General features: G+C 40.0%; 1 protein-coding gene across 5 annotated transcripts in view; it reads right to left on the bottom strand.

The window, feature by feature from the left end:
- Positions 1–13,509, bottom strand: part of LOC148332132 (caskin-1-like) — a 38,072-nt gene extending 24,563 nt beyond the window's left edge. For 3 of the 5 annotated variants that reach the window (XM_088302503.1, XM_088302504.1, XM_088302505.1), the window contains exons 1-3: positions 13,012–13,508; positions 5,194–5,245; positions 3,958–4,055 (exon numbers count right to left, since the gene is read on the bottom strand). In XM_088302503.1, the coding sequence (XP_088158629.1) occupies positions 3,958–4,055; positions 5,194–5,245; positions 13,012–13,105 (244 nt within the window). In that variant the 5' untranslated portion in view covers positions 13,106–13,508. Of the gene's footprint in view, positions 1–3,957; positions 4,056–5,193; positions 5,246–13,011 lie in introns of all 5 variants that reach the window. The other 2 variants (XM_088302507.1, XM_088302506.1) reach the window with 2 other exon arrangements.
- Positions 13,510–15,711: the final 2,202 nt, after the last annotated feature.

Genomic DNA, 15,711 nt, shown 5'->3' with positions numbered 1-15,711 from the left:
ACTGCATCTCCTGCAGGGGTCTGCAATCTCTTTCATTCATCTGCTGTGGCTCGCAGTGTCGGGAAAATAAATCCAAGAATAGAAAAGTTTCGGATGAAAATATAACGTTAATGCTATGTTTTACATTGAGGGATGGACAACCATCATCCCACTTCTGAGTTGGCAGCTTTTCAAAATGCTTTCTTTTTCATTTATTCATTTTGTTTACAAACCTAAACTATTGTTCCAATGATGCTGATAAACATTATAAATGTGTGGAAATGGGCCGAAATATCAAAAGCATGGGAAAAATCCAATTCTGAAAAAAAAAAAAACCAATTAATAAAATAAGTGAATATCCATCAAATTGAGTTTTAAGTTGTAATATCAAAAATCACCACTAGATGGCAGACATGTCTTAGTTCCACTTACAGTGGGTATTATCCTGCTCTTTAAATGACAATATTATTTTTGAGCGTATTGGGAATAATATGCAGGACAAACATAGTGCCTCAATAATATTAAAAATTAGTGAGTGAGAGAGTTTATTTTTGTAAATAGAAAAAAAATACAAATTGAGTTCTTGGAGAAGCGAAAGACTGTCGCCGAAACATGTCAAGTAAATGTCCAATGGTCTGTCTGAGACAAAACAACCAACGATTTCAAATATAAATAAGAGACAGAATGATCTTTATACAAACATATATGAGAAACAATCGTGGGTGAAAATGAAAGTGACATTGTCACCCGTGATGTAACGACGCTTTACGTTGAAGTTCAGGAGCAAAAATCACATTAATCAGGTCAAATAAATACTCAAAATGGCTGCTACTTTGCACATATATAGCTAATGAATGAATGAATTTGTTTTGAGTCAACATTTGGCTTATATTTGACAACTGTGTTTTGAGTGCAGCGTCTAACTCTTAAGCACATGGGACAACACGGCTCTCGCGGAGCACGAGCGGACGCCGCGCACCCCATTTAAAAACAGACCGTGTTGACACACTTCGGTCAGGGAGCGTTTTAGAACCTCCCTCGCTCAGCAAACTGCCAGCAAATTCCACGTAGACAAAGTGGGCACGACATTAGACACCATTTGTTATATTTAGAAAGATCTTGATGGCTCAGCTGATTGGCCACCTTCCAGGTTGTCTGATTTTTTTCTTCCAAGGCAGGAATCAACAGGAATGCCCAGGTCGGCCACCTTGTCCTGGCATCTTAAGCGATGTTTTAGTTGCTGGCCGCCTTAATACGGGGATGTCTAAACGTTTTCCACTGAGGGCCAAAAACTGAAAAATGGAAGGAAGAACGGGGACCAATTCAATTTGTTCAAACAATTCAGAATGCTCTAGGTTCGCTAAGTTTAGCCTGAGGCCAGCTCACAAACAGACGTGAAGGGCCAGAGTGGAAGGCGGTCTTTGCACAAAAATGGGGTCCGCCTCTGTTGCGCCGAATTTATAGGAAAAGAGTGAAGTTGCTTTCATTGGCCAGGAAGTAAGTCGGTTGTGTTCACTACCACAACGGCGCAAACGGCACTTTGTGTCTGCGCCCGTCTACGTAAATACCAACACAGTTAGACTTTACTTTGTGCTAGGGACACAAAAATAGTATATAAGAGAAAAAACACATACAACTCGCGGGCCAGAATTTGGACGGCGGACTTAATTAGCGTCAAAAAGCACAGGCTTGCTCCAAGCAGGTGAAATTGGTTCTATCGATCTATAAATACGACACGGATGAGCACAAAAGCACCAATATCACTTCAGGAGAGCAATGAACAAATAATTGATGGCTTCCTCACAGCATCCTCCGTGGTGAACTACTCCAGGAGGGCGTTGTTGTTCTGCGTCCATTTCAAGACACACTGTGTTTGACAGACTTGGGAAGAGGCAGTCCTCCTTCCCAGAGGATTTACGTCTACCATCTGCCCTGAGACTTCTGTCTTTTTCTGTTCTGCCAGACTGGGATGGATGGAGATATCAGAGGAAGGGGGTTAAAAAAAAAAAAGAAAATCTGGGCTGCTCTCCTTTCTCTTGGCGCTCGCTCTCACTTCTGTTCGCTGTTTGCTGTGCACACAAATCTGTCGTTTTGCACAAATATTATTTGTGTCCCCAGAAAGCTCACCGTTTTTATGACATAACAGGAGCTTATTTTTCGCTGCATTTATTGCCACAACTGCTTTTTACAAACAGCAGCTAGAACGTGGACCCATCGAGGTTCAGCAATCGATGAAAATGTTTCAGATCTCGTTAAATCTTATTTTGTATCGCCCACCAAAAAATGTGCGCTTTGCATTCCTTGAGTGCATTTCTGGTTGTCATTATTATTCTTGTCAACATTTTTTTTCCCGTGTAATATTGTGACATTATTGTCATGATTTTTTTTTCTGGTAAGATTTAACTCTTGTCATATTTTTTCTTCTACTATTACAAATTAATTTATTTTTCTTATTATTTTTTAAATAATTATTATTATGTAATTTTACTAGTTCAGTTCTGTTTTATTAAATCTTTTTGTCATAAACGTCAGACATTTCTTGTACCATTACATCCCTCTTGTACTTTATTCTAACAAATTTCCATTTTTTTGTTGTAATCTTACAACTTTACAATCATAACCTTCAGACTTTTTCTTGTATTACGTTTTAAAATAAAGCTCTGACTTTTCGCTTTTGAGATTACAAATGCATTCTCGTACAATTCTTGATTCATGTAATAGTACAACTTTATCATAAAATCATAACACACATTGTTTTTAAAGTATACAGCTTTATTATTTATTATTTATTTTCCTCTACTATGAAATTAAATCTTTACTTTTTTCTTTAAAAAGAATAAAAAATACGTAAACTTTTTTCCTGTGATTATTACAATTTTATTACTGAAAAAACATGCAACTGCTTTCTCGTCATCTTGCAAGTTAACTTCTTAACATTACAATTATTTTCTGTCAATATTAGTGGTTTAGTAAAATCAGTTTACCAAGTATCGTTGCTGATATTATAAAATATCGATACTCACGGAGGCTGCCGATACCAGCCACCGATACTTAATGAAGCCCTCCTTAGCAGTCGTTGGCACTATATTGCAACACATCAGCAAAGGGGCTGCCACTTGGATAGCGCTTTTCTACTTACGTCTGCTCAAAGTGCTTCACACAATTACCTCATCTACCTCGTGATGACATGCCAACAGGAGAAACTGGGAGTTCAGTATCTTGCTCACGGATACTTTGACATGGTCACAATGGTCGGGGATCGAACCCGCAATCTGTAGGTCGGGTAAGGACGACTCTACCGCTGAGCCACGCCTAATCAGAGGTCTGTGTTCGCATTGTGTTGACATTTTATCTATAAAAAATCCTTGAGATTTTGGTATCCGGAAGTATAGGTAAGTACTCAAAAAGTCAATACTTGTGCTGCTATTGGTCTGAAAAAAAAAAGAAAAAAAAAAAAAGCGGTAACAAACATCCGTAATAATATTAGAACTACAATCTTACAACATTTCAACTTTTTTTCTGCTGTTGTGTTTCGATTCATTTGGGAATTCTGACACTGATTTCTTAAAATTCCATCATCATTCTTGTAAAAATTATATTGCCACTTTTTTTTCTTCTCCGCCAAAAAATAAACAAAAAAACCCCCACAAGATTATGACTTCATTTGTGTATCTTTATAAAAATTACAACTATTTTCTCGCTATTATTCGAATAACCTGATAACATTTCTCACGTCATTTTTCAAGTACGGATAGAAAAGTCTTTATTAAATTTGATTTGGGTAAACGTATCATGCTTTTTGACCTTTCCATTGTCAATCCTCAACCCACAATGCATTGCTCGCAAGCAAGATGTCATCCCCACATACATGCATACATTTTCCAATGAGTATTTTTCCACCATTTGCACGTTGTGTTGCATCCCTTAAACAAAGTGAGCTGCGATATGCAAATGTTTTTGTCGCTGTGTTTGTTTTACCTTTATTGTCTTTAATGTCCACGGCTGCCTGAGCCTCCAGTAGCAGAGAGATCATCTCCTTATTGCCACTCAGAGCAGCGTGATGCAGAGGCGACAACCTTCACACAAGCACAGATGAGGTGAAAATGTTACACGTTAATACAAACGTATGTGTAAAATCGGAGCATAACTTGAAACCGAGTTAATATTTGGCGTAGAACAGCTCCACCCATCGGCTCAGTGTGAGAGCGATGGGGAGGTGCAAATGACCTACTTCCATTAATAAGCAATTGCTCTGCCCTAGAGCCTGGCGTACGCACACAGAGCATGGTGTGTGTGTGTGTGTGTGTGTGTGTGTAAATGCCTGAGTGTCTAATGGATCCCCCGTGAATATAAAGGCCGGGCCCTGGAGCCGAATCGACCAATCATCAGTCATTAAACATGCAGTTGGGACCAATGATGTGACTCCAATCAACGTGTTGAAAAATCTGCAGCCAAACGGAACACAATGACAATCCAAGCATGTGCGCACATAAAGATGAACCAATCACTAAAAATAGCCTAAAATCAACATTGGAGGGAACGCTGGCACACTATTCCGAAAAATGTCCCCTCACTTAGGTGCAGAGGTGGGTAGTAGTAAACAAGACTTTGTTACATTGACTTGATAAATTGTAATTGTCAAAATAGTTTTCATGTGGCATACTTGTGACTTTATCGCGAGTAATCTCATTGAGAATAAATGCTTCTTTTATTCTGTTACACTGACATATATTCCGATCTATTATTCCTTGTGCAAACTCTTTGTTTTGGTTTGCCAGAGAGACTTCTCACAAGACCAAAACGATTTGGAAGAATAATCTAATTGCGATGTTATTTTCCCTCAATATTGCGATTGTGATTTAATATGGGTTTATGTTTGAAGGTCCCTTTTCCATCATGTATTTCTGAACAAATCATCTGCATGACATTAAACAAAATCATATATATATTTTTATATATATATATATATTTATATATATATATATATATATATGTGTTTTGATCTTATAGGTTCGGCCCACTTTAAAATGAAGGCAAAAAAGATGTGAAATAATCTGAAAGTTTATCTGGTTCAATTGGCGTTGATAACTTTCCCTACGACAAACCGTCCAACTTTTAACTTCACCCTCTTCACCCTCAATGTGACAAAATAGTAGCATAGGAACCATTTTACGCAACTATTCTCTCATGATTGAAAAAGGTGTTCCTCCTTACCCATCTGCATCCTGGATGTTGACGTTCACTCGCTTGGCTGCTCCAAGGAGCTCTGAAACACAAGAAGTCTTATTATAGAAAGTGTCCGGATTGAAACATACGGAAAAAAAAAAATACACGCTACGTATGCATGTATTCTCCGCTTTACATATTCATTTATTCCCTGCAGGTTTCCGGCACGCTGCACCATTTTTCTGCCCTTAAGGTGCTGCAAAACCTAAGAGTGGTTCCTCCAGAGAGGGGGTGAGCTCAGGGCAACTGACCAATTGAATGGAAGCACAATGTCACACTGAAGCTGTGAAGGAGCCCGCAGAGTCACCACTGCTTTTGAATGACAACTAGTTGCTGTACAGAATGGGACAAACATTCAAGTGTGAGGCAGGAACGTAAGAGCAGCTATTTGGTCATGAATTATTTGCTAATGCCGCCTGTGCAGTGGTAAGGAGTGAAGTACAAATTTGATTTTTCAACTTGGTAGCTCTATCAGGGTTGGAATAGTTTCTGATTTTTGTATTTGTAGTTTTTATTTTTTCAAAAATTGTTTGTTTTTGTTTGTCTTATATTAGCATTAGTATTAGTTTTAGTTTTTTTTAAAATACTGTATATGGAGTATTTATTCGGTGCAAAATAATAAAAAAAAAACATAAAAGGGTCACTAAGTATTGAGTAATAAAAATAGGTAATCTGCAATTCTCAAACAACTGTTTGACCACGCTTCTTCATCCCGGAATTTAAATTATATTTAAATTGAACCCCATAAGCTCATGTAAGATATTAATTTTAACAAATGACATTTTGCTGCCAATATAGTTTTATAAATTTACTTTTCATTTTTTTAAAACATTATTTTGTTTCATCAACAATTTTTTTCCCAACTTTAATTGTAGTAATTTCGTTAGTTTTCATGAACTCTAATAACTTGAACTTGTCTTCATTTTGGCAATTCTTTACAGAAAGTACTTTTGCAACCTCTGACGGTGTGCATCATCCATGCCTCCGCAATATACTGCAGCTATGTCCAGATGCAGTTTGTGACCAAACATCTGGCGACCCCACGCTAGCATCATCAACATCAATGCTGGAAAACTGTCACAGGTCTTGTTGAGTTTCTCACACCTGAGTTCAACATGCAGCTGGGATATCAAGCACATATTTCGAGGGGTAAATTGTGATCCAATTTGAGATTCAAAATTTAAGAGATTAGCTTTGTTCCAGAAACACTGATCACCTATTTATGATTACAGTAGTTCGTTTAGAAACAAGTGACCTGACTCTGAGATATATTTTGCATTGACTTTGAACGCTGTATGGAGGCAGTGAACACAACTAAAAAAAAAAAAAAAGAGTCTCCAAGCTGCACTCTCAGTTGAAGTTTACTGTCAAAATAAACAAAAAATTGGAGAGTCTTACATTAACGATGACGCAATGTGAGTCGGGTGACTTTCGTATATGTGTTAAAATCATTCATTTGTGTTTTAATGTACTGCTTTCACTGTCTCTGTTATTATATTATTGCTATTTTATGTTCTACTGTACGTAAATTTCTTTGTTATAGCAATAGCTCTTGTGAAAGGCGCGATATAAATATAAATATTAGTGATTTATGTTTACGGCAGCCTTTTTTTCATAGAATATTTAAGAAGTTGATGTAATGAATGCTTAAAAGACTGCAAGTGAAAATATTTAGCAAGTTAAAAATGCATTCATTCATTCATATGAATTCATGGTTGATTTTTCTTTGATATTTAACACACAGAACTGAAAGATTTATAAATAATAAATCTGATATTGTTTATTGCACACATTTATTTATTGCTTCTGTTTGAGAAAAAAAAAAAAAACATTAGAAGAGGTCCGTGAACAATTAATTACATATTGAGGAAAAATTAATCGCCCATCATTATTATTATTATTATTATTCAAATTCCGCTTATCGTATCCTTAAGACAAACATGAAAAACAAAACAGTTTTCCAATTTGGTGGTGGTGAGCGTGGCAGATGTGGGTTTATCTTTGCAAAAAGCGCAGCGTGAGTGTGTGTGGTATTTGTGGTGTTTTATTTTTTTTTAAACGCATATATATATATTCCTAATGTTTGGGCTTGTGTGCATGAGAGCACATAGTGATGTGCGTGTGACGATAACCTTGATCTTTGAAAGCACATAAGAAGGCTGAAGACACCAAACTGCAGCAAGGAGCGCTCTCTCTCTCCCACACACACACACACACACACACAATCACACACGCAGTGCTGGTTTGCTTCCCTGCTTCTACTTTTTTTTTTTTTTTTCAAACCCCCATAATCCATGCACCAGGCCGTAATCTGAGGCTGTTCTGTAATCTGGGCAAAAGCTTTTCCCCTTCTCTCCGCAACCCTATTTGCACTTCATCCCTTCATCCTGCTCTCACACTCTAATTTGGCCTGTAATTTGCTAAAGAGTGGCATCTGATTGGTGGTTGTGCAGCTCTGTTTACACTCGGCAGCTGATAAGCATGAGTGTGTATGCTGGTGTGTGCATGTGTGTTTGCGCCCTCCCCACTGCCATCGCTCTTGGATTAAATGTAAAAAAAAAAAAAAAAAAAAAAAAGAGCCGTCCCTTCCCCCCAGTGGACTGGCAGATGAATCAATGAGTACAGCTATCTGTGTCAGCGTCAGACTGTCAGTTAGTCACATGAACCCCAGCAAGCCAGCGCCATCCACCCGGATGATCTTTTTCCCGATAGGTTGCTCTCAGGCAAAGAAGACACTACGCCACTGCCCATAACGCAAATCCATGACGATTAAGATTCTTTTTAGCTGTATAAGAAGATGGAAACATTCGGCATGCTGCCAGTGTGATGCAATGTGGTTCGGCATCACTTACATGGCCCTTGGTAGAGGAGGAAGGGGGGGGGGCAGTTCAAGGTAAGGCCAGATGTAATAAACCACGTCTGGGTTAGGTAAAGTTGAGCATTTACATCATTAAGAGTCCTGAAATGTTTGTTGCATTAAATTAGCGCCCCGACCCTCTCAAATCAGCTCACAAATATGAATTGGTTCGTCATAAAAATGGATTGTTCATATTTGATAAAAAATAAGGTCTTTTGTTCGTTGCATCAAGATATATTTTTTTCCTCAAAATGTTTTACTCCATTATATTTATTTGTATTCATTTATTTTCTAAAGACATACTTTTTACTTTTAAAAGAAATGAAAATGACAAAACGTGTTTTTTTCCGTTGAATAAGTGGCTAAATTCTATATTGCAAATTACATTAAAATATATTACTGTATATATATATATATATATATATATATATATATATATATATATATATATTAAATCATATGTATTTCTTCTGGCGTCTTTCTTACTAAAAAGAACCGTCACGCCAGGACAGTATTTCGTTGCATTTTTATTCAGACATGAACAGCCTTGTTCTAATTCACCACTGTCTCTTTTCCTCTGCGCTCTTGAAATGCGACGACCAAGCCAACGAAAAAAAAATGAACACATTTTTATGTCGCTTAATTAAAGCAGCATGAAAATAAATAAATATATACTCACAACACAATATTCCAGCGTATTAAAAATAACAATTACAAAATAATATATGTAAACCTCAAATTAACACACAAAAATTAAAATACCAACTAATCATGAGTTACGCAAGCACTTCGTAGATCTGTTTTCTCAACCGTTTTGCTGATGATGAAGGGTTGGAAAAAGGTTGCTGTGAATTCTTAAAAACGTGACGTCTTAGAATTTCAAATCATAAGTCAATCTTACCATGAACTCGCTTGGATTTTATCATTTCAAGTGAGTTTTTCAAGTTTCTGAGTTGATTTCTGACTGTCTTTACTTTACACGCGGAGCGCCACATTGTTTTTCTGGAAATAACGTCACACTTCCAGGTTTGTCGCTTGCCAGCATCTCACTTGGGAAAATAAACAATACTTGGTCATATCTATAATTTTTCTTCATGCTTTACTTGCTGTATTCTGTTGGATTACTTTACTTTGATTTTATTTGGCATTTCGTGAAATTACTAAGTCTTTAAATGGTGCGGGTGTACCTAATAAAATGGCTGCAGAGTGATACATTATTGAGCGTTTCATGTAGGTAATTACACATTTTCTTATAATCTGTGGGTCGTGCAGAGTTCAAAATGCTATGATAATTTTAGCGATGACACTGCAACCGAGACTCTGTTCCCGTGGCAACCGCTCGACGTGCCATTGCATATGCATCTTGCATCGGTAGGCCGCTTGGCTATGATACGAGAGTGTGATATTTCCCGCAACAGGCTCGTCTCACGCGACCATGTCCTAGCGTGCATTCCGTCTGAAATTATTCCGATTTAATTCGCATTCAACGCCAGTGAGCTGCTGGCGGGCAACTTTTAGGAACCAGACTCTCAAGACCTCTCCCTTGAGTTGGGAAGTGGTGAGAACTAAGGTTCTCCTGGGTTCTCATTATCAGGATTTCTCAAGTCCTTCTTCACCTCGGTCTGCAAATTTGCACACACGTGTAAAAGTGAGTTGAGGTCACATGATGCCGTTCGAGATGATTGAAAAGCAGCAAATTGTAAACAACTGATTAAAACATTCACACGTTCAGAGGCGAACGCTAAAAACTGCACGCTGAAGTGTTTAGTTGAAAAGCGTATTATCAATTTGCAATCCTAAAAACATCATTATCGAAGAAAAAGTGCTGAATGGTGCGGCGGCTGTATGCTGAGCAGTCTTGGACCGCTCCAGGAGGCCAAGGCGTGCACACCAGAATGAGCAGCACAATTGAAGGAGTTGTGCATGTTTTTAAAAAGTATACCGATGTCTAGGAACAGTCTAACGACTCGACATGGGCTGATTAACAGTTTGACGGTTTACCATCGTTTTACAATTTTAAGGTTTCAATACTTGCTAATACTAGCCGGCACCAGTAAGGGTGAAGGGACTTCTGAGCAGGGAAAATATGATTGGTTGCTTTCAGAGTTGAGTAAACGACCCACCTCTTTATTTCTATTACTAGCGAGCAAAGAGGGGAGGGGTGTGCAGTTACGCACAAAAGACGGAGATGGAGAGAGCAAGACGAGACACTGCAAACACAGATGCCTTTTTGCTATGTTGATTAATGTGGATTGTCTTAATATAAAATATGAACAAAAATGGTGCCAGTCGGTCCAAGTTAGCCCCAAGGACAACATGAGTAGTCCAAGCGTCTGTTCTAAAAATAGCCCACCAGTGATGGGACACTGTGACACACGAATAAGAATTAAAACAGAAAAACAATGTTAAGGTTTGTGAGATTGTGTAAAGTTAAACAAATAATAATGTGTGATGGACAAAGTATTGTAAAGCAGTCAAATGTTTTTCCTGTAATTAAGATATTTATTGTAGGAAGACCAAAAAAGCAGGAATTTTATTCCTAATATATATTTTTTTAATTAATCAGCCGATTAATCGGTCAATCAGATTCGGCCTCCATGCCCTAGAAATGACTTGCTCGCAAACCGAGGCTAATTTTCCTGACCGCAGAACATGAATATGTCTTGCTCCTCTCTGATGAAAGCGAAGTGTTGCAGTGATCCTCCAGCAGTGAGGCCTGTTTAATTATTCAAACATAAATCCGCTCTCCTGTCGCGCCGCACACCTTCCATCATTCACCCTTTAACCTCTTGTCGTGACTTCCTGTCTTTTTTACCTCCCTTTCTCCACACAGCTCCTCAGCTCGCTCGCCCTTCCTTTCCTCACCCTCTCTCTCCCCCCTCTCGCTCGGCGCACACAGTGGACTGAACACTCAGAGCTGATTTGTTCTGGCATTTGAGGAGAAGCGTTTTTCTTCGCCGTGGCGCTGCTGGCTGAGACGAGAGCAGAGGAGAGAGGGGAACGTGGGGCCGAACCGAAACGGGTTGCAGTTGCAGCAACGAAATGGAATGAAAAGGCCATATAGGCGATGGGGGGGGGCGACTTGAAGAGGAGGAGGAGGCGGTGAAATGGGCGAGGCGGAGTAAGGCTGCGTTGGCAAGACTGTAATTGAAATCTAATTATCACCTCCAGTCTCAGTTGACGCCCCGTCAACAACTCTCGGGCACGTGCGCGCCGGCGTTGTCACGTGCGCCCTCGTCATCATCACACTATTACCATTAACATCTGGCGTCTTTACACACCAATAATCCCCCTGTCCCGAGAGCAGTGGAGGACCTTCATGCACTTGCAACTCACGCACGCACACACACCGCATAATATTGTCTGACTCATTCACACCCACACTCACACACACACGTGCACACACCCAACTTGTCTCACTTTTACACCCACACACACAGACATTTTGTCTCATGCACACACACGCACACGCACACCCACTGACCCTGTCTCACTTTCACGCCAGGGTTCTTTCTCTCCTAGGGGCTAAAGGGGTGCTTGAAAGTCACACTTTTAAAATTGGCAATAAAATTTGCCTTTTTTTTCTTTAAAATAGTACATTTAAAACTTAAGACGTAAATAATGCCATTCACACATTCATCCCACCCAATTGTCGTGAGCATTGAGCGAAAAAAATTCATTCGTTTTTTTACTGTAATCATTCGATTAATCAGTTATTGGAATTGTCAGCCAAATATTGAAATTTGGCCCAAAGAAAATCCATGTTGGTCGGGCCATCATCAAAACACTCATCTCTCAAATAATGGTTCCCCATTGAAATGAATGAAAATGTCATTTATCCATTCTATCAGCCCAATAAGAAAAAAAAATCTGCTTTTTTTTATAGAGGGAATGCCGAATTCTATAATATTGCACTTAATAAAATCATAGAATCACAACATTTTTAAATGGAATGGATCATGATTTACTGCTACAATCCAATTCTTTGTACTGCTCCTTCTGGTGTGCCCGTCTTGGCCACCGGGAGGCAGTATAATACTATACAGTCATGAAGACACATACAAAGAAGAATAAACTTCGCCTACTGCTATAAAGACTAATTAACATGCAGAAATATTAGTCATATTTCATGTGGGACAATACATAAAGGCCTGTGAAAATTGTTCTGTGTCTACATGCGTTGCGCCACCATCAATATTTTAAAGCAACTAACAATGTTAATGTTTGCACTTTCAATGACATTTTATATTACATGTTAGCATACAGAACCCGCTGGCATCATACAGCAGCTGTATCTCAAGTTAGCAATTGCAAGGCAGAGCAAGAAATTATCAGAATGATGGCTGTGTCTTGAAAAACTTGCAGGTCAGGTCTGTATTTTACAGTACACGCACACACACGTACACACGGAGCACATTTTAGGATTATGTGGACGGGAAGAAATATCCGCACAAACACCAGGTTGGATGCCAAAGGTCAGGCCGCACATACATAGAAAGACAAGAGCACGCACACTGTCCCATCCTCCCCACCCGCTAAACACGTGCACACGCACGCGCACACACACACACTGTGTAGTTTAAACAGCAATCCCAGTAATATTCTCAAACATTTACGACGTCATCAACATGATGCTGACGTCACAACATACAAACAGACATCCTCGTGAACCCCGCACCACCCATCCCCAGCTTCCTCTCAAACAACACACACACACACACACACACACGCACCCCAGCACAGTCCGTGTATCACATACTCATGCATGCGAAAGAAATAATTGAAATGCAGTTTACGTCCAGATAAATAATCACACGTGCAACCTCACACACACGCACACAAATCACAAACATTTAGAATTCATCCGAGCTTGTACTTGCTGTGTACGTGTACGTGTGAGTGTGTATGCGTGCTCCAGTTGGACGGAGCGGTGTCGAGAATATACTCACTGGCTTTACCGGGCCGAGGTCTCTGTAGGAGGCGCTGAACTGTCAGCAAGTCCTCGGTCTTGACGGCCTGGAGCAGCTCCTGGTCCTTCCCCATGTCCTTCCCTTTCCCTCCGCGTCCCGCCGCTCTCCTCCGCCGTTAATCCGCTGCTACATCCCGCCGCCGCTCGGGGCCTCCCTCTGGAGCAGAGGCGCGCGGGGGAGCGAGGTCCAGCCCGGGGGACAGGGATACTCCAATTCGGGATTGAGCGCTCAGCACCGCCACCGGTTCCGCTTCGCGTCTGCCGTCCCTTGCTGCCTTTCGCCAATTCCACCCGCGCGTGAGTGTGTGCGTGGATTTCACCGGCTCGACACCGCGGTGGAGCTCTCGAGCGCCCTCCTCATCATCCTCAGTCACCTCTTCTTCCCAGCTCACGTGTCACGCACGCGCAGGGGCGCGCGCTCCCGCCGGCGCCAAAATGATGGACAGGCACGCGCAAGGCGTGAACTCGCACTACGCCAGTTGCTGTCATCAAATGCGTGTGCGCGAATGTGAAATTGAGATACGAGTTTTATTCGTCGTTTGAACGCGAACGTAATTCAAAACATTGATGTGGAGTAAAAAATTGACCGGAAAATACGTTCAACGTACTTGCAAATTGCACTTGTAGTCTAAATATTACAAAGTAAGCATTTTTTCAATTGATTATTTAAATGTTTTTTTGCAAATAAATAAGAAAACATTATATAGTAATAATTTTATGGTTTTATAAAGTCTGCATTGCATGAATTCCGTTTAGCATTTTGATTGTAAAATAATTTATAAATATCATTAGGAAGATCAAATAAAGTGCGTGAGGGTCTTAACTGAGGCTACACAGATTTATTCTCAAGAAATGAAAACGAGACCATAATTACAGAAGGAAAAATATATTATTGCTCCACCAATTAACATGCTCATTGTGTTCAAGGGACCTTCGTGGTTCCTCCCAACATTTTCCAGGCACCGCACACCTGCAACCAAATTGATGTTTTCCTGCCCCCTAGTGGAGAAACTTACAGCATCTATTGTTTTCCTAAGACACGTTACACGTACTAGACTTCATGATTGTTGTAGACAAATTAGTTGGGTCTTTGGCGTGCCTGCCCACCCATCGAGTGTGAATTAAACAGACACAAATCTTAGATCTGATTCCTTTTTTTTTTTTTTTTTTTAAATCTGTAAATGAGCAAGCTGTTCAGCACAACTTTTCATAATAATCGCACCCTCCAACAACTTTCTTTGCAGCAAGACTGGATGAAGCGCAATTGCCACTTTTAAGCAGAAGCCTGAAACAATATCATCAGAGACACGTTTATGCAGGAACAACATTTCAACGCGATAAGGTAAGCAGAGCTGCATTGAGTTTTATCGTATGCTCAGATTACCATTGGCTTCTGATAGGCAGCCCATAATTGACTGATAGGTGAAATTGTTGATTTGGTAGGTGAGGAGCGGCGCTTGGAGATGTACCCATGCGCCACAAACACACACACGTAGGGTATAAAGTGCTGCTTCTATAAGTAAAAATCTTTTCATTGTTTTTTTTTTGCACCTATATGGGCCTTGCTCCCACAAGTAGAAACTGAACCGGAGTATCTAATCACTCACTTGGATGAGGTCGGGTCCACCTCCTAAATCTGGATAATATCAGCGAGACAAGAGATAGGGGTGGGTAAAAATTATGCTACAATTTTTAAACAGGATTAAATTGTGAGAAATATGCTTTACTGTTAATCATTTAGTCCTTGGACAGGATAAGATGTATCGAAAATAGATAAATGACTTCAAATACTCAGAAAGTGCACATACTGTACAAGCACAAGGAACATTAGTGATTAAAAAAAAAAAAATACATTACCCGAGTTGAAAGTGGGGGGTGGGTAAGACACTCGTACATAACGTCCATGATGAGAATGAATGCAAATATCAAACAAAAAGCATCGCATTTAGCGTACTCAACCCACAGCTAAAATAATAAACACAAAGTTAAGCATACAATATTGGGCTTCTGGATGATCCTCGCAAAAGTAGCAATAAATGTACTTTTTAAAAATTATTATTATTTAGTAACTCAGAGCATACAAACACAACAAGCAGGGATAACAAACATGAAGTCAAATAAATATATTACAAAAATATATTATCACACGTGACGTCCTCAGCAGGCACGAAGGCTACCGACAGAGTCCGTACACATCGAGCAATCCGACCACATCGAGTACCGACACCGGAAGCAAAGTAGGCCGTAGACTGGTGCGACATTTGATTTGACAGAGACATGGCAGATCCCCAGAAAGAAACAAACTTCGTCACCTGGAGAACTCCTACACAACATGTTGCGTATTTGAACGGACCTGGCGAAGACATTATGGCATTTCTCAAGCTGAGTATGTGCGTGTCAATACATAGATACAAATATACATATACATATACACACACAGACATATATGTATACAGTGAACCCTCGCTACTTCGCGGTTCACCTTTCGCGGGTTCAGTGCTTCGCGGGTCTAAAAAATATTCGGGGGCATTGTAGTTTGGCCGAGCGGCGCGACGGGACGCTGGAGCGGTTAGACGGCCGGCGTGCGCCGAAGAAGAGCGTGGGCGAAGAGGAGAGTGGACGAAGAAGAGCACGTTCCCCCGGGCACGATTTGGGGCGACGTTTCGCGCGGTTCGGACCG

This window comes from Idiotropiscis lumnitzeri, chromosome 8 (genome assembly GCF_059441095.1).
Source record: "Idiotropiscis lumnitzeri isolate Australia: NSW breed Sydney's pygmy pipehorse chromosome 8, RoL_Ilum_1.0, whole genome shotgun sequence".
Taxonomy (NCBI): Eukaryota; Metazoa; Chordata; class Actinopteri; order Syngnathiformes; family Syngnathidae; genus Idiotropiscis; species Idiotropiscis lumnitzeri.
The sequence above is the reverse complement of the archived record's forward strand: the minus strand, read 5'-3'. Positions and strand labels throughout refer to the sequence as shown.